The 25,307-nt window shown below is 40.3% G+C and overlaps 1 protein-coding gene across 3 annotated transcripts in view; it reads left to right on the top strand.

Annotated features, from left to right (window-relative positions):
- LOC126210210 (protein piccolo-like) overlaps positions 1 to 25,307 on the top strand; it is a 187,158-nt gene that overhangs the window by 86,505 nt on the left and 75,346 nt on the right. For all 3 annotated transcript variants that reach the window (XM_049939392.1, XM_049939391.1, XM_049939390.1), the window contains one exon: positions 8,341 to 8,803. In XM_049939392.1, the coding sequence (XP_049795349.1) occupies positions 8,341 to 8,803 (463 nt within the window). The remainder of the gene's footprint in view (positions 1 to 8,340; positions 8,804 to 25,307) is intronic.

A 25,307-nucleotide genomic window follows, 5' to 3' on the forward strand; every position in this document is an offset into this window, starting at 1 on the left:
TTTATGTCTATTGTGAAAAGTAATGCTCCTGTAACACTCCCTTAGTGTATGCCTGAAGTTACTTTTACATCTGAGAATATTTCTAATTGGTTCTAGAAACTGTTCAGTTCAGTCCCAAAGCTGATCTGGTATTCCGTACAATTGTGTTTTCTTCATTAGGTGGCAGTGCAAAACTGTATGGAACAAAACCACTGTTGTTATAGTAACCATTGTTGGTGCTTTTAAACAAATCAAATTGTGTTTCGTACATATGAGACTTCGCACCATCCCAAAACTGAGCACAATTCTCATATTATATCAGGGTTTATACGACCCGGGAAATCCGGGAAAAACCCGGGAATTTTTTCATCTGGGAGAAAACCAGGAAAAACCCGGGAATTTTTCATTGTTTTAGCTTTCAGTTAAATTTTTGTAATTTTGACTGCAGAATTGATTCTCTAGAAAGAATGTTATTGTATCCTGCTACTGGAGAATGATACTGCAGCAATAAAATATAAACGAGAGGGAAAAAAATAAAACTTCAGTGGCAAAGGAAATGTGCAATTTACAACAACTAAAAACCGTGCACGCACAAGCGTCTGCAAATAGCAAAAATGTGTCAAAGGCTGTAGGGCGTAGACTGTAATTCTTCGTAACGATAAACTGCTTGCTATGAGCATGACGTCACAACTGTTCACCTTAGGTTCGTTTGACCAATTGCCAGCGGTCTGTTGCACATGCGCATTTGACTCGCGTATAAGCAGTACCTTCTCCCGCTACTTGAAGTTCGGCTGTTAGCTGTATCGGTAGTAGCAGCAAGCAGCCAGATGCAAACGAGAAAATTTTTTTCTCGCGCACCCTAGCTGCCAGATTCACGCTTGCACAGAGTTGTATTGGGGAGGGGGTTAACCTCCACGTGACCGGTGTTTACTTCAAGTGATTTCGCTACTTCTCTTCGTGTACAGCTCCCACGCCGGCTGCGGTGTCCACGCGGTTCTACGCGCTGCAGTCCGGAACCGAGCGACTACTACGGTCGTAGGTTCGAACCCTCCTCGGGCATGGATGTGTGTGATGTCCTTAGGTTAGTTAGGTTTAAGTGGTTCTAAGTTCTAGGGGACTGATGACCTCAGATGTTAAGTCCCATAGTGCTCAGAGCCATTTGAACCATTTTTGAACAGCTCCCACGGCAAATGAAAACAAAACGGATTTCTGTGGCCGGGAGCTATCAAGTGAATTAAAATACATTCACATAATTATGGAGGGCAAAAATATATTATTGATTTCAGTTTTCTGATTTTATTTTATTTCCAAGTTATTAGCTGTCAAGCATTAATCGCCTTGCAGAACAGTGAAGTTATTTTTGCAAGTTTGCTAAAGAAATTTGGCTTCATTAATCTGTCCGCCGAGGCGATCATTTTATTTGAAACGAAGTGTTTCATTCTACAGTATTAGCTAGTTCCAACTGTGCACTGAATTTTCAAGTGCACGTTATCATCTTCTGCCATATTTGGCATTATGCCATAATAAAGAACCAAAAATGAGATCGTAGAGTACTGGTACTCCAAGAAAATTTACATCCCAAAAACCACACTGAAAAGTTTAATATCAGATGGGACCTACTTCATTGTGAATCTGGAAGAAGCCAATTTTCAACCCGAATTATGCATTTTAGTATGGTTTACGAAATTCCGATGCTCTTTAGAGTATCCTATGATGCTCTGTTTCTTTTATGGTGTAATGTAAGCTCTCTTAGTGCTTTATACACATGAACATACGGGCATCCTACACCACTGCAGTTGCACACGCACAATGACGCCTGTTTTCTGGCGCTCTCTGGCAACTGGTAAATTGAACCTATTACTAACAGTCTCCGAATAGTATTGCGAACGGTGGTTAGAAAAGTGTTACTTTCAAAGTAAATTTCTTTTTACCCAAGATGAATTATGTTACGTCTGAGAAAGTGGGATGGATATCTAAATCACAGAGCGTTCGAAACTGAACAGTTTGAGGACCAGCCACTTACAAGGATTTCGAGGCGAGACATTAATGTCATAATTTTAAATTTACTGGCACATTTGTGTGATGTGTCTTAAAGTATAACACACGCAAAAAAAGATAAATATTACATGTGAAAGCTTAGCTTTTCTTGTAGATATACGGTACTGTGTACATTAATGTAAACCGTTAACTTTTCCTCTTGCGTGTTCGTGCAATGTAACCAGTGATCTTGCTATTGGCTGACTATATCACGTGTCCTATGCTCTGAATAGCTGCTGTCATCGGCTGACGAGATCTCGTGGCTTGAGATATGACTTGCTTACAAAAGGACATCACAACCTCGGTTTCAATGCTCCGGAAACTAACGTGCTGTGTTTGGTGCAATTTTAATTTATACTTTCGTAATACGAAAATATGCAGGGTATATGTTGCTGCAAGTCAAAGGTCTTTCCAAAACTTCTCTCCTTTTTTTTTAAGTCTCTCCAAAACTTCTTTGCCCCGTCTTTTCTTTTTTTCCGGGAAGTTCTATGCGATTGTATAAAACGTTAACCAGTTAAAGGATTGATAAGTTTTACAGTTTCGAAGGAAAATCTACGGAAAACCTACTGTCACTTAGCACAGAAAAAGTATATTTTTGCCTGGGAAAAAGCATATTTTTTAAATGGGATATCCAGGAGAAATCCGGGAATAATCCAGGAATTTTTTTTCCTTGTCCATGTATACACCCTGTATATGTAAAGCTCTGATCACAGAGAAAATGTTTCAAAAACAAAAAGACAATAATGTGTACAAAAAGTAACTGAAAAGGATGTCGGAGGACTTTTCATTTGTTGCCAAAATGTTAGAAGCAGCTGATCTCCCAGAATTTGTGTTTTCAGAACTGTAACTATGGCAATATGTTGCTGAGTGTATGAGAACAGCCAATGGGTTGGTAACGTTCATGAAATCTCATTTGAGGAGAATGATGTAGTGATAAATTTCGTGCTTCGTTTGGCCCTTCGAGATTTTTTTCAGTAGGCAGATTGCACAGATATGTGCTGGATCCCTGATAGTTGCATGTTCACAAATCTACTACTGCCTTACACAAAATTATTTCCTAGACACAGTGTTTACATTAATTGACAAAAAATTTAAATCATTGCAACACTGATATTAGTTGAATGTAACTCCTCTTCCCACCTCCCTTTTGAATGTCAGTATTTTGCCTTGAAAACCATAAAGATGCCCAAACATGATACTTGGTAACATCAGCTAATTACCTGAAAGGCTGTTAGTGAGGCAACCAACTTATTGTAACAACCAATTGCACAGTCAATTGTTTTTTGTTCCATTGTTTTTTTGTAATTGAATGGAACTAATCTCTGCTGCCACATAAGCTATGTGAATGTTTTTCACTCACTCTCTGGGTTCGAGAGTTTCTGCTCCATGTGAAATGACTGACACAAGTCCCTGACAGTTACAGTAGTTTTGGGAATGTTTTCACTTAGTGTCTGAGTTTAAGTAATTTCACTTGCGTACATTTTCAGCCTTTTTGGTTATGCATGAACCATGATTAAAATTGCCAAATAGTGTATCTCATTTCAAGGAGAGGTGAGTAGAGAGTATATTTCTAAAAATATTTTCAAAATTTATGTATTTATTTACTTAATCAGGTTTTTTTATGTTTCTGGCATTGAAAATGGATTTTTAGTTGGTTTTATAAGAGTAAAAACTGCTGCCACATTATACATTTATGTTTAAGTGAATAAAAAATTAGTTTTTATTTCAATTTATTGAAGCTTGGTCTCTCACTCTTCACCGATAATTGTATTTTGGTAAATGGTGAGGTGATGTGAACAGAAAGTATATCAGATACTTTTTAGAAATATTTGTCATCATTCATTAATTTCCTATAAATTTCATTAATTAATGTACAAGGTGTACAACTTGGCTTCCACCATTTTCTTCCAACATTTGAGGCTTTAATGAAACAAATTGGTTACACATGTATCATTCAAAGTATTTTCCATCGCTGGCCACTAGTTTGTCCTATCTTTCAGACAGTGTATGAATCCCATGTCAAAAAAATTGTTCAGCTTTTGAATTGATCCAATTTGTGATTTCTTCATGATATCAGAAGTGTTGGTCAGCCAGGCCATGCGCCATTGATCTAAACAGGTGATAGTCGGAGGAAGCAAGGTCTGGAGAATGCAGCGGGTGGTGTAGGACTTCCCATTTTAATGTTTCCAAGTACATTTTGACTTCTTTTTGCAACGTGGGGTTGAGTGTTGTCATGCTGCAGAATCACTTTATCATGCCTGTCACTGTATTGCGGCAGTTTGTCTTTTAATGCTCTGATCAAATGCATTAATTTCATTTGATAACGAGCACCTGTGATTGTTTCACTTGGTTTTAACACCTCATAGTACATGACGCCGAGCTGGTCCCAGCAAATGCAGAACATTATCTTGGAGCCGTGAATATTCAGTTTGGCCATCGACGTGGAAGCATGGCCAGGATATCCCCATGATTTTTTGCATTTAGGGTTATCATAATGAACCCATTTTTCGGCCCCAGACACAATGCGATGCAGAAATCACTTCCGTTTTAGCCTCTGAAGCAACTGTTCACAAACACACAAATGCCGTTCAACATCTCTTGGTGTCAGCTCACATGGGACCCAGGTTCCTTCTTTCTGAATCATACCCATAGCATTGAGACATTTTGAAATGGCTTGCTATGTCACTCCCACTAATTGTGGCAAGTCTTCTTGAGTTCGATGCGAGTCTTCACTCAGCAATGCCTCCAATTCTGCATCTTCGAAAACATTCTCTCTTCCACCACTATACCGGTCTATGACATTAAATCACCGTCCTTAAAGCATTGAAACCACTCAGGACACATTCTTTCACTAATAGCCTCCATACCATATGTACTTGAGAGCATTTGATGAGACTCAGCCGCTGTTTTCTTCGTATTGAAATAAAACAGTAACACCGCCTGCAAATGACAAGAATTATGCTTGTAAACTGACATTTTGAATGAAGAAAAACTTTATGATGCAGACACAAATCAACTAATGCTTGAATGAGGTTATGTTGACCGAAGTCAGCTAACTGCCTGACATCTGCAATATGTTCTTTTGACCGCTACTTACCATTGTCGCCACCTATCTGCAAACAGCGGAAGCAGAGTTGTACACCTTTTAGTTTCAGAGTATGAGTCGTCCTTGCACATGCTTCGCATCCGATTGGATTTATCTTGAGGTTCACTTTTTATCCATTAATATAATTTCCATTCTCACACTGCTGAGCATTTCAGCATTCTGATCCAGAGACCAAGTTCATTATTCAGAAAATGCCTATTTATAAACTTGGATGAAAAACTGAGCTGAAAGCTACTTACGTGCACTCAGTAAAAAGGAAATGTTGGAATGTCAATAATAGGGATGACAAGCAATAATAGTGTAGCCAGCAATAATCATTTAACAACGGTAAAACAATCGCTTATTTCTGGTCAGATTTGAATTCATTGCAGTGCATCAACTGTTTTCGTTCAGGTACTCCCACATACTGTTATCACTCAAAAGAATGAATGAATAATTCAGTTGATACGTAAACCTACGAATGAATCAGTCAATTGTTTTCCAACAACTGACTGAATCCATTGTTTCCATTTGATTGTTCTCATCACTACCAAAAGCTTGGTAACATGCTTAAGAAACCCACCTGATGGTTGGTAACCTTTATTAAGCAATCCACTAGGGCTGATCCTACCGTGCTATTGTGCACGGGCACTTTGCAATGTGGATGCCAGCCTTTTCAGCCTTTTACCTATTAACAGTGGTAAAAACCATTATGGATTAAAACAAGCTTTTAATTTCATTGTGACTACACACATATCGTGTTTTTATGATGCTCTTAAACAGCAGTCTGTATGAGAAACTTTACGGATAGTTGTAGGCCTTCAGGAAAAGAAGCAACTGTCAATGTTTGATAATTTCTGGAAAAAAGATTGCTTCTTCAAATGTCAAATGGTGGTTAGTACAAGTATGGATCAGGTCTCTCTCTCTCTCTCTCTCTCTCTCTCTCTCTCTCTCTCTCTCTCTCTCTATCCTCTTTATACTGATACTTGTGCAGAATTTTATTTTTCTCAGAATTGCCCCCATATATCTAAAAATTTATGAACCCAAAAGTGATAAAACTTTTGCTTTTTATAGACAAACTGCCCTCTTAATTTAAACAGGTTTTGTAGATGTATGTAATATGAATATTTCAGTGATGGATTTCTCCTCCTCCTTAGTCTTCTTCTCCCAACTAAAATGGAACAAGGGGACCATATAGACTAGCTCCCCTCTATTTTCTCCAGACTTTAGGATTTGAAGACCAGTGCCCAGACATCAATATACTAAAACAATATGATGCACTTCTCAAAAAGACACATAAATTCACATCTGAGCAATTGATTTGGAAGATTCCCAAGTGTCGTTAGGTACAAAATATTTCGAACATTTTAACAGAACGACTAGTAACTAAGTGCATAGCTCAAGTCTTGTAAGCACGAGTCATTGGTGCAGTTCTTGCTATTAGCAACATGTTCCCAACCCCCAGTTATTATTGACTGGAAATATTAATTAATATATTTTGAATAAAATTTTTGTTGTTGTTGTTGTTGTGGTCTTCAGTCCTGAGACTGGTTTGATGCAGCTCTCCATGCTACTCTATCCTGTGCAAGCTTCTTCGTCTCCCAGTACCTACTGCAACCTACATCCTTCTGAATCTGCTTAGTGTATGCATCTCTTGGTCTCGCCCTACGATTTTTTGCCTCCACGCTGCCCTCCAATACTAAATTGGTGATCCCTTGATGCCTCAAAACATGTCCTACCAACTGATCCCTTCTTCTGGTCAAGTTGTGCCACAAACTCCTCTTCTCCCCAATCCTATTCAGTACCTCCTCATTAGTTATGTGATCTACCCATCTCATCTTCAGCATTCTTCTGTAGCACCACATTTCGAAAGCTTCTATTCTCTTCTTGTCCAAACTTTTTATCGTCCATGTTTCACTTCCATACATGGCTACACTCCATACAAATACTTTCAGAAAAGACTTCCTGACACTTAAATCTATACTCGATGTTAACAAATTTCTCTTCTTCAGAAACGCTTTCCTTGCCATTGCCTGTCTACATTTTATATCCTCTCTACTTCGACCATCATCAGTTATTTTGCTCCCCAAATACCAAAACTCCTTTACTACTTTAAGTGTCTCATTTCCTAATCTAATACCCTCAACATCACCCGACTTAATTCGACTACATTCCATTATCCTCGTTTTGCTTTTGTTGATGTTCATCTTATATCCTCCCTTCAAGACACCATCCATTCCGTTAAACTGCTCTTCCAAGTCCTTTGCTGTCTCTGACAGAATTACAATGTCATCGGCGAACCTCAAAGTTTTTATTTCTTCTCCATGGATTTTAATACCTACTCCGAATTTTTCTTTTGTTTCCTTTACTGCTATAAAATTTTTAATAAACATAAAATCTTTGATTTTTATCTGCAACTTGCTTAAAAATGTGAGTATTTGTAATAAAAATAAAGTTTTGTTCAAAATCACAAAAAAATCAAATAAAAATTAAAGTACACTTCTATTTCTAGAGGTTGAACAGTATCATTGAAATATATAATTTTTCACTTAACAATAAGACATTTCACATTTTTATACAAAATTTAGTTTACAAGAAATATTTGTACTTTCATACAGTTAAAAATTAGACATAAAAATGATTTTTTTAAAGGTTATGGGTCAGTATTTGTTAATTTTAACATTATGCACTCAGCTACTGGTAGCACTGTTAATATGTTGTAAATGTCGGATACTTAACAGCAAGAATTACTGCAGTAGGAAATCAGTGTCTGTGCACTGTACTTAAGACTGTAGAAGTATGAAAAAAAGCAAAGAGGACCAGTTGGTAAGCTCTCCTTGTAAGAAAGGCTTGGATGTTGATGAGATAATGTTGCTTGTATGAGAACATTTATCCCACATCAGTTGCAGCTGTTTTTTGTGATAGTCATTCTGCCAATGAATGAGCACCAGGAAAAGCTGCACATCCATCCAGTAACTGAAATGCATTATCAGCTGGTAATAATAATTACTAGTATGGTGACAGTCTATTGAAAAAAAAAATCATCTCATTCAACAAATGCATTCTGAACTGTACCTAAATCTGCAAAATACTATTAAAATATTATATGCAAATTATTATTAAAATGTTTTTGCCTGGCAACAAAAAATGTAGTGTATTAGCAAGCAACATAGAGGAAAAATAATTTTGTGCCCATTTCAATGGAAAAGGCATCACTAATCTTTTTCCTTATTGTGCAGGGCCGTGAGTCCAGTTACCCGAACTTCTAAGCTGCGGCACAGGCAAACATCACAGTCTTATGCGAGTGAGGCTGCACCTCCTCACTTCTCCCGCCAGAGACGCAGAGTTCCAGTTTCACGGACTCCATCGCCCCCAGTGAAACGGAAACGCGACAGTCCTGTGGAGACCAAGTTGAGCACGCGTGCATCGGCAGCTGCCGCGGGGTACAAATTGTCTAAGGAGCGCCCTCGTACTGCATCGATCTCTCCAGAGCCCCACGGTGGTGTGTATGGGTCACCGTCTGGGCGCGGTGCGTCTCCCGCAGAGCACGGTTCACGTCGAAGGCACCGCTCACCTTTCTGGCGTGAGATACAGCGCACACTTGCTGAAGAACAGGCACTGAAGCGAAAGCAGATGAATGAAATTGGGTCGCACCATTCTCCGGTGGCATCCCACCATTCTCCGGTGCCACCGTCACAACAGGTGATGTGATAGGCTATTCAGTGCTCATCATAATAAGTAGTGCATGCATAATGTAAACTCGTGACAGTGGGATCTGAGACTTGTGCCCTGATATGTTCGAACATTTTATTATTGCGCTATGAGCGAGGTTGACTTTTCTTTATGAGATATGTGTCTGAGAAATAGCTTTTCCAATTATTTTGTCATTCTGTATTAATGAAGAAGCAGTTAATCTTTCCTTGTGTGTGTGCACCTCTCTCTCTCTCTCTCTCTCTCTCTCTCTCTCTCTCTCTCTCTCTCTCTCTGTGTGTGTGTGTGTGTGTGTGTGTGTGTGTGTGTGTGTGTGTGTGTCTGATATTGGCAGTTCACAATAATTATGTGACACTCAATCCCTTTTTGCAAGTATGTGTGCAACCCTTATGATGAACATAGTCACCACAAAATGTACTGAAGTAAATGTGAAATATTATCTTTAGTGTATACTTTCTCTTGCATTGATATTTCACATAAAAAAGTTAAAGTCGGCAACTGCTCGTGTCTCCCAAAAGCCACCATGATGGAGGTGATTGTTAATGTTCGTGACACACTCAATTATATTTGTATAACTCGTCATCCCCATACTGTAACTCGTGTACCTTATATCTGAATATGATATTCTTCAGCACGATTGCGGATCTTCTGGAAGTGACTTTACTGTATGTGAAAACACAAACCGTTAACACCCTCACTAATAAGCAGGTCCCAACACACACTATTCTTGTTAACCGTAACACACTACTGTATGTTTACACTCCAGTTGTTTGTGAATGTCTCTGCATTTCAAAACAATTTTCTGTTGTGTACAGTAGTGACCCCATCCCACTACCTTGAGATAAGCCTGACACTACTCTTGCTTATGATGACACACTGCTTGATAAAAAGTATTTGGACACTCTTATGTAATAATGCAGAACTGACCACCAGGTCACGAGATGCAGACCCACAAGTATAGAAGGACACTATGAGGTTGTGGTCTCGGTAGAGACCCAGTAACAGCAGAACGGGCGAGTCAGGAGAGATAAGTGACTTTCATTGTGGACTAGACATTGAACGTCACCCAAGTAACAAATCAACCAGGACATTTCCACTCTTGTAGAGCTGAACAAGTCAAATGTTGGTCACGTGACTGAGAGACAGAAATGTGATCGAACAACCACAGCCAAACTGAGACCAGGCAAACCTCATGTACTGTTGGACAGGAACTGTTGAGTGTTGCAGGTGGTGATTGTAAAAAATCTCAATCGGCCAGAAGGAATTACTCTTGAATTCCAAAGTGGTACCAGCCACACAGTGTCTGTGAGTCGACAGGTAAATAGAATGGAGTACAGTGGTCAAGCCACAAGTTTCTGTAGTCAGTGCTTAGTGGTGCATGAGGTGGTGTAAAGAGCAACACCACTGGACAGTGGATGACTGGAAATGAGCGATTTGGAATGACTAGTTATACTACACACTGTGGTAATCCAATGGAAGTGTCTGGATGTGGCGAATACCTAGAGAATCTTACCTGCTGTCGTGTGTAATGCCAACAGTGAAATACGGTTGTGTTGTGTGCATGTTTTCAGTCAGGGTGTGGTCCTTTTAAATTCAGGAGGATACGAACACATCTTACAACATTGTGTACTGCATATGCCAGAGGAACAGTTTGGAGACGACGATTGGTTTATAAGCATGACAGACCACTGTCTCAAATTAACATCTGTGATGCAATGGTTTGTGGACAGTAACATTCCAAAAATGGATCGACCTGGCCAGAACCCTGATCAGAACACAATGGAGCATCCCTAGGATGAGTTATAAAGTCTACTTTGCTGAAGACCTCAGTGTCTGACATTACTGCCTCTTTGGATTTCGGACCATTTCGCTAGAGAGGCGGAAACTTGACCCCCCGCCCCATTCCCTTTCATGATTCCAGGTGCAGGTATGCAGATCCACATAAAATCTCTCTTTGCCCTAAAGTGGAATGTCTTCTGGTGCGCTACTACTCTCAGCAATAAACTCCGCACAATCAAAGAGATTACGGCAGTTCCACACTCTTCCTTCTGCTCCTCTCAGAAGGAGTTCACTGTCTTATGCCACCCACCCGTTGGTAGTACCAGGCTCACCTATCGTTTTCCCTTGCGTAATGAGACACCCTCACGTTGTGACTGTGGATCCAACTGACGGTATCCCATACATTGGTGGAATGTCCCCTTCTTTTGTCCCTTTGTACTAAGTATTGCCTTCCAGATTCTTCGTCTTTAATATTAGCAGACAATTCATGGATGGTTGAGCTGGTCCTCAGTTTCGTGCGTGAAAGTTGTTTTTATTTTCAGATACGAGATTTTGCTTACTCCTGGAGCAGGAGTAGTGTGGTTGTGGTTGTGGTTGGGGTTGGGGTCTCTCTTCCAGTTTTCTTAGTCTGGGACCCGTGGCCACTCCCCCATGCAAAGACTGCTCTTTTATCCCTGATAGTCCAGTTTTTAGATTTGGTCTACCCTTTCATGCTTCTATTGTGTGTGTTTTAACTTGCTCGTTTTATAGATTTACCCCTCCGACTGCATCCGTCCACTTTTAGCAGACCCTTCTCTTCCGCAAGTAACTTTGGAGTCGTGGGACTGATTACCTTGCTGTTTAGTCCCATAACCCCTCTGTCAGTCAGTCAGATTTCAGCCCTTGAAAGAGAACGGGCTGTTATTCCTCAAACATTTAGACATCTCTCTGAACGGGTTGCCAGCACAGTTCAAGCCATCATAAAGGAAAAGTGTGGACACACCCAATGTTAATGTCAGCTAATAGGTGTGTGAATACTTTTTGATCGGATTGCATGTACTGAGTTCTGTTTGCTAGGAAGTCCTCAGAGAAATTTTGTATCTGACCAGACATTCCATGTGTACGTTTTGTTTACTATCTGTGTGATATGCTTGTCAGACATAGTACCTGTTATGTCAACACTTTATTGCATTATTGTTATAATTAAACTGTTTCAACTGCTGCAGAAAAGGCTGTATGCATCGCAGGACACTGAAACATCAAGAATATGAATTAATTGCTGCGCTTGTTGAGTATGCTGAAAAAATTAATAGTCCTGCTTTCTGCGAGCAGCCGAAAATATGGCGCCCGAAGTAGTCAGATGTGAAATGTTTCCTGTTTTGACATCAGTATGCTGTTTGTTGCTTGGCTGTGTTGGTTGATTTCTTTTATGAGGTAAAGGGTTAAGGAGGTTGAAGTTTTCTTCGCAAGATGCAACGGTTATTGAGTAGAAAGACCATGCATGGCTGGTAAAGTTGTTTTGTCAGAATGGTAGCAATATCAGTACTGCATTGCAGGAAAATTAGCAACAGAAAGAGCTGCGAAGAGGCATCACATCAATAACTGGGCTAACAAATATGATTGAAAAATTTGAAGAAGCAGGTCAATTAGGTGATGCAGCAGAGAGAGGGGGGTGGCCTATTCCCATGGTAGTTGTTAAAGAAGTTGCTGTAGCAGTAGCTCACTATGCGGCATTTGCCTCAAATTCTGCAGTCAGTGCTCGAGCTGTGTCATGGGGATTCTCTTTCCAATGGTTAACAGTAAAAGATTTTGTACTTCATTTTATGTTGGTATCTCTACCAGGTGCAGCCTGCACATGAAATAAAGCCTCAAGATAGGCTACAGCTCCATGACTCTGCCCTTCATTTGTTGGCACTTGAGGAAATGAATGACATGTGGCCGGGGAATATTCTTTGGGCAGACAAGGCACATTGTACTCTGCACGGCACAGTAAAGACACAGAACTATCACATGTGTGGCTCTTCTCTGCCACTTGCTGTGCAGTAACATCCACTGCACTCAGCTTATGTGACTGTGTGTTGTGGTTCAGAAGCTTCTTCACTCTCCATCTGTTTGTTTTTGAGGAGATGACATCTCGTGGGCATCTTAGGTGCACAGCAACATCTGCATGTTATAACGTTCTCCTTGTGCAACATGTGATTCCATTTTTGCAAGAAGGCAGTTGTGTCCACACCACTATCTTCCTGCAAGATGACGTGACACCAAATGTTGCTTGCCAGGTGGAAGATTTGCTTTGCGAAACATCAGTAATTTCCACATCATCTCTAGGCAATTTCAAACTCTGTGGCCTTCCAGATCCCCCGACTTAAATCCATGTGATTTCTGGTTGTGGGTATATTTGAAGATTGTGTATCAGGATGCGTCCGGACTTTTCTTGATCTGAAGGATAGCGTAAAACAACATATTGCTCCTTGTACTGGTTGTTACCTATCTCGTTTCTTGATAACTGAATGATTGTGGAATCTTACGCGGTATATTGTGGTAGGACCACATTCCCACCACGTGTTTGTAATTGAGAATAATACGAGTAGTTCCAGCACAATTTCAGCAAGACTTATTTATTAGTAGCTGCTGAAAGATTACACACTGCAGATCTCGTTTGTCTAGGGGTTTTCGAAGTTTTGTCTGCAAAAATAATTACTCCATCAAGCATGGCTTGGGTTTTCTTCTTGTTTGAAATAAACACTACCGGATCCGAACTACTTTCAGCTAAAAATTATATCTATTCGTACCTTTTTGTTTAGTAACTACAACATTTTCACTATGTACATTGATTGATACTCTAAATGCATTATACTGTACTGGTCACGTAAACACGTCCATCTCCCTCCAATACCGACAAAGAAGTGGCGGGCAAGCCAAAATGTGCCCGGAAGTTGCAGACATTCCTGCATTCCAGATTCTTTGGTCTACTGACCTTAATAAACTCCAAAGATACATATAAATAAATACATATAAATATACAACATTTAACATCTCAAACGAATCCATTATTTATCATAAAAGAAAATATTCATAATTAAGTAAATTAAATACACTTTCTGGCAACATAATGAAGTTACCTTAACTCTTTAATGTGGGCGTCGTACTTTTCGCATGAGATAAACTTTATCTCCGACAGTTAATTACATTACATCCTACTACACCAGATACGATGCTAGCAACCGTCGACCATGCCGTATAATGGATGCAACCTGTTGCTGAGGTCAGCATACGATCACTGGTATCTGGAGATTTTTTTTTAACAATGCGGTCCTTGAATGCATCAGTTGCAGACTCAATTGAAGATTGATGCGTGAAGGGATCACATTGTTAAAAAGAAGTCTATGGATACCAGTTACTGTATGCTAGCCCTATTTCGGCTGTAGATGGGTTTGGATTCTTCCTACAGTCACTCAGGGAGCCTGAAGACGGTGTAGTGAAACACCGAAATCAGTTGCAAAAATAACAAAATTGGAAATACATACGGCTGAAGGTGCGTTTGATTTGTCATTTTGTAATGAACACATGTTGTAACTTGTGACTCCTAATACAGGGTGTAAATGCTCTGGGACAAACAGGGAATCCGGGGAAAAAAATTGAATTTTTTCATCCAGGAGAAAACCTGGAAAACTTGGGAATTTTTCGTTGTTTTAGTTTCCATTTAAATTTTTTGTAATTTTGACTGGCAAGAACAGATACTCTAACAAAGAAGTTTAGTTTATCCTGCTACTGCAGAGTAATGCTACAGCAATAAAACATAAACGAGAGAAAAACACCAACATAAAACTTAAGTTGCAAAAGAAATTCGCCATTTACAACGAAACAGAGTGCATGCGAAAGTGTCTGCTTATAGCAAATTGCGTCAAAGGCTTTACGATGAAGACTATGCAATATTTCATAACAAAAAGCTGCTTTCGAGGAGTGTGATGTCACAACACTTTACATTTGGTTCATTTGAGAAGTTGCTAACAGGCTCATGTACATGCGCAGTTAACTTGGGTGTGAGCAGTACCTTCTCCCAGTTCATGGGTGTTAGCTGTATAAGCAGTAGCAGCAAGGAGCCAGATGCTGCCTGGAAAAATTTTTCTGATGCACCATAGCAGCAATATTCACACCGCAGAGCAGTCTTGAGTTGTTGTGGGAAGAGGGTTACTCTCAGTGAGATCTGTAGCTAAGAACCAACTGGGGTTTCCACTAAACTGAGTTGCAAGTTTGGGTGAACAGAGGTCAGATCGAGTTAAACTGAATTGCGACTAAAAACCTGACAGAACATTCAATGATGTTCTCTCTTTCATGTCTGCACAGATTACGATTCAGTTCAGTTAACCAAACCGAGCTTCGCGGATCAAGAATTGCATCCTGTGTAGTGTTCATCACATTCGTGACTACATACAATCACCAACTGGGAAGTCGGCGATTATATGTAGTCACGAGTGTGTTGGATACTACATGGGGCACAATTTTTTATCTTGTGGCTTGATATTTCGAAGATAAACTTCTGAAAAAATCTGAAACATCCTGTATAGATTTTGACGGTTACTGGGCGATTGTAATATATCCAAATGGCTATTTATGATTCTGATTGCATACCACACTAGAGGCCTTAATATTCGGTCTTTTGGTTTGAAACTTTGAAAATATATGTATGAAACATCTAAAATTGCAGTATAAATTTTGATAACCATTGGCCGATTGTAAGGTAGCCAAAAGCCTATTCACGAGTGTGATTTCATACCTTGCTACATGCCACAATTTTGGATCTTTTGTTTTGAAATTTGAAAAATAGGCTTGTGAATCATCCAAAATTTGCTGTAGAGTTTTTGACAACTATCAGACAATCATAAGGTAGTGAAATTCCTGTTCGTGAAGATGACTGTGTACTGCACTACAAGCACCAAATTCAAGCCTTTTGCAGGGTTGCCACTGGTTCTGGAAATTAGGGAATTTCAAACACGTCAGGAAAACCAGGGAAAAATCAGTGAAATTTGGAAAAAAAAGAAACACTGGAAAAATCTCATTTTTGTCTTAGTAGTAGATGAGGCTTTTTTTAAAGTGAGGTGTCATGTGTCATCACTGGCTAGGTGCAGCTGAGTATGTGTACGACTTCCCTCCACCCTCATTAGTATTGCTTCTCCCCTTCCTACCATTTCCCTTGGCTTGCAGTCAGTGCTGCCACCACTTCTGGCCATTAGCCTATCAGCTGCTGATTAGAGTCATGAGGAGTGGCTTGTTTGGATCTGATTCTCAGAGACAGTAAACACAGTGGCAGGAGTTGGTGGTCATGAGTTCATGAGTAGTGTCTGAGTGATTGTGTGAATGTGTGTGTGTTCTCGTTTTCTTACAAATCATATCGCTGAAATGTTAGATACAAGAATGTGATTGTCTTTTCTACCTGCTAGTCTGCAGCTCAGCAGTCATCTTTACGGTGAATTGCTACCTATCCTCATTATTATTGATGCTCAGAGTATTTGAACAAGTTGTCTGTTGCATGGCTTCATCACCACGGTCTCATTTCATCAGCATGCTGTCTGTGGCTCACGAATAGGTGGCCACACAAGTGGACTTACGCGACGGGCTAAAACCGCAAGCCGTTTCTGCTGGTATCTGTAATGGATTGGGCCTGCCGATCTGAAGCCATTTGCTTCCCACTAATGTGCAGGCCCTGCCCGTCGGATCTGGTCTCACTAATCTGCCAGCAGGTCAGGTCTGTTTGTGTGTGACATAATACAGTGGAGTTTTTCCATAGACCCAGGACTGTGGTGCTCCTTAGCAGGCTAGAGGCCATCGGCGATGGATTTCAGGAATTGCGACTGTCTCACCACAGGTACATTGTACAGTGTGGTGTTTTATAGACATTTTATTTGTTCTAGTACATTTTGGCACTTAAAAATAGTTTATATGTTAGAAAGTATGGACGATAAGAAGAAGAAAATTGTCATTCGCAGGCAGTTTGTACGTTATGTACTACATATTTCTTAAGAGAAAAATCACAAAAAAACTGTAAAATAGTACATATAATACGGTGGGTAATAACTGACAATAACAAATGTAGTAGAACCAACAATTTATTGGCGGTCACCTACGGTGTTGGTTTACAGAATTCTTCCTCACCTTATAAACTTCTTTCAAGGGACCTACTTTTTGCTGAGGTTATTTCTGAAATCAGTGAAGGTATCTTAAATCTGTCTTGTGACTCCAGGAAAAGGCATATTTTTGTCACCAAATGTGCTTCGTTTTATTGAAGTAAAATAATGTCAGTGGTCTCGGTGAAAATAGTTCATTACAAAAGATGTTAATGTTAGTACTTCAGATTTTTGCTCACATCAGAAAACGCCATAGGCTTGCAAGGTTTTTTATGTATTGCACTATTGTTCCTTGTACCATAGCTGCAAAGATAGATTGTCGACTTATGACATAACTTACCCTTGAGATCTCAAAATTTGGCAGGGAAAATTGTTAAAACTTGTCTGTAAATCAGGAAATTTCACTTGAGGAAGCTTGTGGCAACCCTGCTTTTTAGCCGGCCGGTGTGGCCGTGCGGTTCTAGGCGCTTCAGTCTAGAACCGCGTGACTGCTACGGTCACAGGTTCGAATCCTGCCTCGGGCGTGGATGTGTGTGATGTTCTTAGGTTAGTTGGGTTTAAGTAGTTCTAAGTTCTAGGGGACTGATGACCACAGATGTTAAGTTCCATAGTGCTTATAGCCATTTTTTTAGCCTGCTTTTTACATGATATTTTGAAGATGATGATACACCCGGAATGTCCTGTGATGGTCTGTCGATGAGCTGATGATTTTATGGTAGTCAAATGCCTTGTGACAAGCATTAATGGCTGCTACACTGCATATGGAAACTTGAAAATACATTCATGAGACATTTTGAATTTGCTGTAAGATTTGGACAGTGATCAGGCGATATTAACTCGAACATAAATAAAATTACCTCTTCCTCATTGTTTTTCTCAGTCACTTTGCGCTCAAAAATTTTAAGCCATGACACTAATGTTCTATCTTGACCCACTTCTAAATAACACTTATCAAACACTTCACAAATTTTAATGAAACAAAATAAATTGTAATAAGCTTCTGCACTTTTAAAAATTAGTGTGAGTGATGTCCGTTCTGTAGGTATAGACTCAACTAGGATCAGCTTGGGGTTCGGTCGATGGGACGGCTGTAAACTTCTACCTTGCACGAAACTATCATCAATGGTGGTGGCCGCTGTGTGCCGCATGAACACATCTCAAGTTGGTAACACTCTAGTCCAGTCAGAGCGGCCGGTAGTGGTGCATGAGGTGTGCTTGCTTGTGTGAATTATGTATGTTTTCTTTGCTGTGGAAGGCTTTGGCCGATAGTTGTAACAGTCTTTTTCTTGTGCCTGTCTGCAACTCAGTGCGTCATCTTTACAGTGAGTAGCAATCTGTCCTATTCCTTATATTGTTGTTAACAATCTATCTTGAGTTGATTTGAAATCCCCTCAACCCGAGTTAACCTGGTTTGGTAACTCAAGTTGACCCATCTCTAGTGACCCACATTTATGTTTTGTGATTTTGCAGTTTTCTCTTTGTTTACACATCAAATGAAAATAAAATTGATTTCTATGGCTAGGATCTATAAAATTAATTAAAACACATTCACATAATTACAGAAGACAAAAATATGTTATAGTTCCAGTTTGCTGATTTTTTATTTTATTTCCACATTATTGGTAGTCAAGCAGTAATCGCCTTGCACATTTATGAAGTTGTTTTTGTCAATTTGCTAAAGAAATGTGGCATTTACTAATCTTTTCCGCAGAGGCAGACAATTTATTTGAAACGAAATGTTTCATTCCACACTATTAGCTAGTTTTAACTGTTCACTGAATTTCAAGTGCACGTTTTCATCTTTTGGCACGTATGGCATTACGCCTTAATAAAGAACCAAACTTGAGATAATTCAGTACGGGTACTCAAAGAAACTTTGCATTCTGCAAACCACACTGAAAAGCCTATTAGCAGGTTCGGGCCTATGTCATTGTGAATCTGGAATGTGCACTTTAAGCTGAATTATGCATTATAGTGTGGTTTATGAAATTCCAATGCATTTGGAATATGCTCTAATGTCTTGCTTCTTTTACGACAACGTAAGATCTCATAATATTATTAGAGAAGGAAAGTTGCTGCTCGCCACGTAGTGGAGGTGCTGAGTCGCAGATAGGCACAACAAAAAAGACTGTCGCAAATGTAGCTTTTGGCCATTAAGGTCTTTGTCAACAACAACACACAAACACAACTCGCACACACGACTGCAGTCTCAGGCAACTGAAACCAAACTGTGAGCAGCAGCACCATTGCATGATGGGAATGTCGACTGAGTGGGGGTTAGGAGGCAGCTGGGGGGGGGGGGGAAGGGGGAGGGATAATATGGTGGGGGTGGTGGACAGTGACGTGCTGCAGTTTAGGTGGCGGGCAGGGGAGAGGCAGGGAGGGGGTGGGGGGAAGTAGTGGAAAAGGAGAGAAATAAAAAGCCTGTGTGTGGTGGTGAAATGACGGCTGTGTAGTGCTGGAATGGGAACAGGGAGGGGGCTGGATGGGTGACAGCAGTGCCTAATGAAGGTTGACGCCAGGAGGGTTACGGGAACGTAGGATGCATTGCAGGGAAAGTTCCCACCTGCACAATTCAGAAAAATTGGTGTTGGTGGGGAGGATCCATATGGCACAGGCTGTGAAGCAGTCATTGAAATGAAGGATATCATGTGTGGCAGCAGGTTCAGTAACAGGGTGGTCCACTTGTTTCTTGGCCATAGTGTGTCGGTGGCCATTCGTGCGGACAGACAGCTTGTTGGTTGTCATGCCCACATAGAATGCAGCACAGTGGTTGCAGCTTAGCTTGTAAATCACATGACTGGTTTCACAGATAGCCGTGCCTTTGATGGGATAGGTGATGTTAGTGACTGGACTGAAGTAGGTGGTGGCAGGAGGATGTATGGGACAGGTCTTGCATCAAGGTCTCTTACAGGGATATGAGTCATGAATTAAGGGACTGGGAGCAGGGGTTGTGTAAGGATGGACAAGTATAGGTTCAGTGGATAGCAGTATACCACTGTAGGAGGGGTGGGAAGGATAGTGGGCAGTACATTTCTCATTTCAGAGCACGACGAGAGGTAATCGAAACCCTGGCTTAGAATGTAATTCAATTGCTCCAGTCCTGGGTGGTACTGAGGTACGAGGGGAATGCTCCTGTGTGGCTGGACAATGGGAGACTGGAAAGATAAGGCACAGGAGTTTTTTTTTGTTGTACAAGGTTTGGGAGGAATGGTATATTCTGAGAGGGACTGCTCGTCACTGCAGATGCGACGACCATGGGTGGCTAGGCTGTACGGAAGGGGCTTCTTAGTATGGAATGGGTGGCAGCTGTCGAAGTCTAGCTGTCGAAGTCTAGGTATTGCTGGTGGTTAGTTGGTTTAATATGGATGGAGATACTGATGTAGCCATCTTTTAGGCGGAGGTCAACATCTAGGAAGGTGGCTAGTTGGGTTGAGTAGGACCAGGTGAAGCAAATGGGGGAGAAGTTGTTGAGGTTCTGGAGGAATTTGGATAGGGTGTCCTCACCTTCAATCCAGATATCAAAGATGTCATGAATGAATCTGAACCAGGTGAGGGGTTTAGAATTCTGAGTGTTTAGGAAGAATTCCTCTAAATGGCCCATGAAAAGGTTGGCATAGGATGGTGCCGTAGCTGTACACCGGATTTGTTTGTAGGTAACACCTGCAAAGGAGAAGTAATTGTGGGTGAGGATATAGTTGGTCATGGTGACTATGATGGAGGCTTTTGGTTTGGAATCCATAGGGCATTGGGAAAGTTAGTGTTCAATAACAGTAAAGCCATCGGCATTAGGAATGTTAGTGTACAGGGAGGTGGCATCAACAGTGATGAGCAGGGCACCATGTGGTAAAGGTTCATGCTTTCGGAAGCATGTAGAAGGTAGGAGTGCGGGGTGTGGTAGGGGTAAGTAGAGAGATGGACTCCGGGAAGAGGTTCTGGGATAGGCCTGCTGGATTACTGGAATGGGGTCACTGTGGCAAGGTTTGTAGGTGGAAGTATCTGACAGCTGGCGGGGTCCTTCTACCAGTTAATCCTTGTGATTCAGAGCAACAGTGGTGGAGCCTTTGTCCACAGGTAGGTTTATACGGTCAGGATGAGTTTTTATATGGTAGACTGAGATTCTTTCTGCAGATGTAAGGTTAGTTTGTATGTTGAGGGATTTGGGGAGTGATGGTGAAGCAAGGTTTGAAGTTCAGAAATTCTGGAAAATTAACAGGGGATGATTTGGGGGCAGTGGGGGGGATCATGGTTGGATGGAGGAGTGAACTGAGTTAGGCAAGGTTCAGTCTTGGTATTTGGTTGAGTCTGATTGGTAGGGTTGGTGGCAAAAAAGTGTTTCCGCTTACGGACTGGGAGAAGGAGAGAAGGTCTTTAACAAGTCCTGCATGATTGAATTTGGGAGTGGGGCAAAAGGAAAGGACTGATATTTCAGTGGTACTAAGGAAAGGTTCATGACTGTGTCATGGGTCTGTTTAGGTTCTGGATTCTGTGTGGCAGTGGGGGGGGAGGGGGGGGGTGTTAGAGGGTGGGGTAAGTATAGTAGGTCTGCAATACAGGGTTTGTCAGCTATGAGGGGATGTGGGGGAGATGTGAATGTTGTTGTAGAGGTGGTGGACAGTGGTACTGCAAGGCAGGAGTGGAAAGTGAGCAAGATTCAGAGCTTTTTGGGGTGGGTTGTGCATGTTTCTAAAGTTCCTGCAGGGCAAGAGTTTCAATGTGTATTATGGGTTCCAGGAATTTGGGACTGCAGAGCAGGACAATTTTGTGGATGGAGAGAAGGTACTACAAGGAGGTTTGGGCTTGATTGATATGGTTTTGCAGGACTATGTTGGTAAGGGCTAAGGACTGACTGACTGAATGTGAATAGGTGGAGGTCATTGTGGATGGAGGGGTGGCAGAGGGGCAATTTAATGGTAAGGCCATTGGGGGGGATTCCGTGAGCCAGCAACAATGCAGGAACAGTATGTGGGACTGGGATCTGGCTAGGGATAAGGAAACTTTTCTGTATTGCGCAGATGGAAGGAGCAAGAATCTATGGTGGTGGAAAAAAATGCAAAAAATTACGTAAATAATGTAGTGTTATGTCCAAAAAGTTACGCAGAAATACTCTCAAATACGTTTGAAAAATCACAAAAAGGACTAAATGGATGCAAAAGGGGGAAAACAGGATTAAATACAAGGGAGACGACGATAGCGAAAGGGAAGAACTCACTAAAATTGGCGAGAAGTCACAAGGATCAAAGTAGAGAGTAACTAATAAAAATATATGTATTACTGTGGGTATACGCCTGAAGGTGGATAAGGGTGAAGAAAGGGGACGGAGATGTGACTGGATGCGATGGAATTAGTGGGTCTGAACTGGGGTAGAATGGAGAAAGTGTGTGGCGGGGGGCAGGGGGGGGGGGGTGATAGAGGGGTTGAGGATGGGTTTGTAGTTGAGATAAAAGATCGTGTGGCACCAGACAGGTGCAGGAGTTAACAAGCAAAAATACGGGAAATGACGCAGGGAGAGTGATCAGTTTCAAAGTATAGGATTAATAATATTGGTGGGTGCAATGTGGGACATAAGATGCTGCACCAATAATCAGTGTGGTCTTTTAGCCGTCTGTTGTGCATAGCCGAGACGGTTGATACAGTGTGGCTCATAAGTAACGTGTGCAGTGTGGTTTTTTAGGTGACAAGAGAAATGCAGGAAAGAAGAAAGAGAACGACAGACATTGAGTATAGTGTACAAAAGAAAATAGTAACAAAGAAAAACAGCACTGGGTTAGGATCAGTGAAAAGCCATCAGGCAAAAATCAAACAGTGGAAATTCGAGGAAGGAATGTAACAATATTAGAGAAGGAAAGTAGCTACTCACCATATAGTCCAGATGCTGAGTGCTACTCACCATATAGTCCAGACGCTGAGTCGCGGATAGGCACAACAAAAAGATTCTCTTAAGATCTCTTAATGCTATATACGTACAAATACATGTAAATGTTCACTTGAAGATTAATATGCAGGCAAATATGGTCAGTAATATTGAATAAAAATTTTTGTTTCAGATATATTGCAAGCTTTATCAGAATTTTACATATCTGCCTTTCATGAAACATAAACATTTTTCGATCACAAGACACGTTTCAACACTTGTCTGATACCTCCTCTAGTCTTGACATTATTTCTTAATTTATATGTTTACATCTTAAATCTACAGAACACCACTCTTCAGTGAATTATAGGTTGACAGCACACCCATGTGGCTTTATATTTACTCTTGGAGTAGAATATGAAGTGAAGTGCCAATTAAACATTTTCTTGGCATGACAAGTAACCTTTTTCATTTTTTATACAGTTTGAAAAAGTGATGCAAAACTTATTGTTCTTAGTTCTGATTTATACAAACCACTTTTTTTTTTTTTTTTTTTTTTTTTTTTTTTTTTTAAGAAGTTTGTATTCCTTCTTACTAGCTTTCTGCAGTCCTGTGTGGATGCTACACAACAGTATTGCAGAGTTCGAATAAAAAATAAATACATAAATAAACTGTGTTAAAATCACCACATAGCAAAATAATAGGAGGGTACTTTTGAGTTGTAGAGCCTAGTTTTGAAATGAATATTATGACAACATCTGCTTTCTTATTTTGCATTTCTTATCTGGATAGGATATGATAAAACCTTTGCTCCAAGTGCAATAACTCCATGTGTCCCTTCTGAAAAACATGACAGTGCTGCACATGGTCACGTGATGCCCCACTACACATGAAATTCCAGACAGAAATGCAACAAAAGGCATATGAGCAGAGCAAACACTAAGCATGAGCGTCCTACGTTGACATCACTGCACATGCACAGTAATGATTGTTCTCTGTCACTCTCTGGCGGCTTCTCAAATGAGCCTTTTTTTAAACATTTTTGGAAGGTGACTATAAAATGTATATTTGAACCATCAGCTGCTTCTATCTTAAACCCAAAATATCTACTGGTTTCAGTCTTGGACCATTCTCATGGTTAAAGGTTAAAATGGTTTAAGCCACCATATTACATTAGTCATTAGTAAAAATGTGTAGCGCATGCCATTAATGTAAATACATGACACAGGACTTTAGAAGCAAACATATGTATACTAAATGCGTGTGTGCATTTAGTATTCGTATGTTTGCTTGTAAAGTCCTGTGTCATATATTTGCATTCATGGCATGCACTACACATTTTGAGTAACGGCTAGTGTAATACAGTGGATTAACCATTTGACCCTTATCTGCAAAGATGGTCTAATACTAAAACCACTAGATATTTTGGATTTAAAATTAACCTGTTTCTAACTTGTAGTGGGGAAAATATTACGAATGCTGGTTTGAAAAGCATTACTTTCAAAGTAAATTTCCTTTTGTGCAAGATGAATTATGTCGTGTGAGAATGTGAAATAAATTTCTTAAATCACGGTGTGTTTTAGTCTCATTTAAAACTTAACATTTTGAGAATCATCCACATAGAAAAATTTCAGGCTCAGAAAACCAGACATTTATGTGATTATTTAAAATTTTACTGGCACATTTGTGTGATGTAACTTGAAGTGTAACACATGCAAAAAAAGACCAGTATTATATGGGAAACCTTAGTTTTTCATGTAGCTGTATTATATGTATATTAATTTCAACCATTAACTTTTCCTGTTTGTATGTTGGCACTACCTAAGTAATGTTGCTATTGGCTGACTACAGCATGTGTCCTATGCTCTGAAAATCTGCTTTTATCAGCTTGCGAGATCACCTGACATGAGCTGTGATTGGCTTACAAAAGTGTGTCTCAGTCACGATAACAGTGCTTCGGAAACTAACATGCTGTGTTTTGTGAAATTCGACTTTACCCTTTCGTAATATGAAAATATGCAGTGTACATGAAGCTGTGCATCAAAGATCTTTCCAATATTTATTTATTTGGTTTGGGGGAGGGGGGGGGGTGTCATTTCCTAAAGTGCCAGGAAGTTATAAACTGGTGTATAAAACATTAATCATTCATGGGATTGATAGTTTTACAGTTCCGAGGGAAAGTATATTCTCATTTAACAGAAAAGTGTATTTTTAACTGGAAAAAATCTGAGAATCTTTTTTTCATTGTCCGTATACATACCCTGTATTAAATGTGCCAGAAGCACCACCATCATGTTTTTGATCGTTCCTCACCTTTTCCAGCACACACGCTACATTCTGACTACTTACGGTGCCGTATTTTCACCTGCTGCCTGAAAGTGGGACTAATAATTTTTTTAGTATACTCAGTGAGTGCACCGATTGATAAACCTACCTTCTATGTTCCAGTGTCTTGCGATGTGTACAGCCCTCACTGCAAGTCTTGGAACACCATCAGTTTAATAAGTTCAATATAACCACCCAGCATATTTGTCATTAAATGTATGTTTCATTTGTAACATGCGTTGTGACAGACTAGTATGTCCATGTTTATTAAATTTACACCACTGTGCTATTTGCTATACTGTAAAGATCCACATACTCTGATTGCAGTGGTTGATCAGCGGTAATGTAATTTAACAGTAATGTGTCTTTCCATTTATTTGTGCACTGTATGCTACATTTATTTACATTTAGCATTAAATGTTGGCCTCCATAC

This window comes from Schistocerca nitens, chromosome 10, assembly GCF_023898315.1.
Source record: "Schistocerca nitens isolate TAMUIC-IGC-003100 chromosome 10, iqSchNite1.1, whole genome shotgun sequence".
Taxonomy (NCBI): Eukaryota; Metazoa; Arthropoda; class Insecta; order Orthoptera; family Acrididae; genus Schistocerca; species Schistocerca nitens.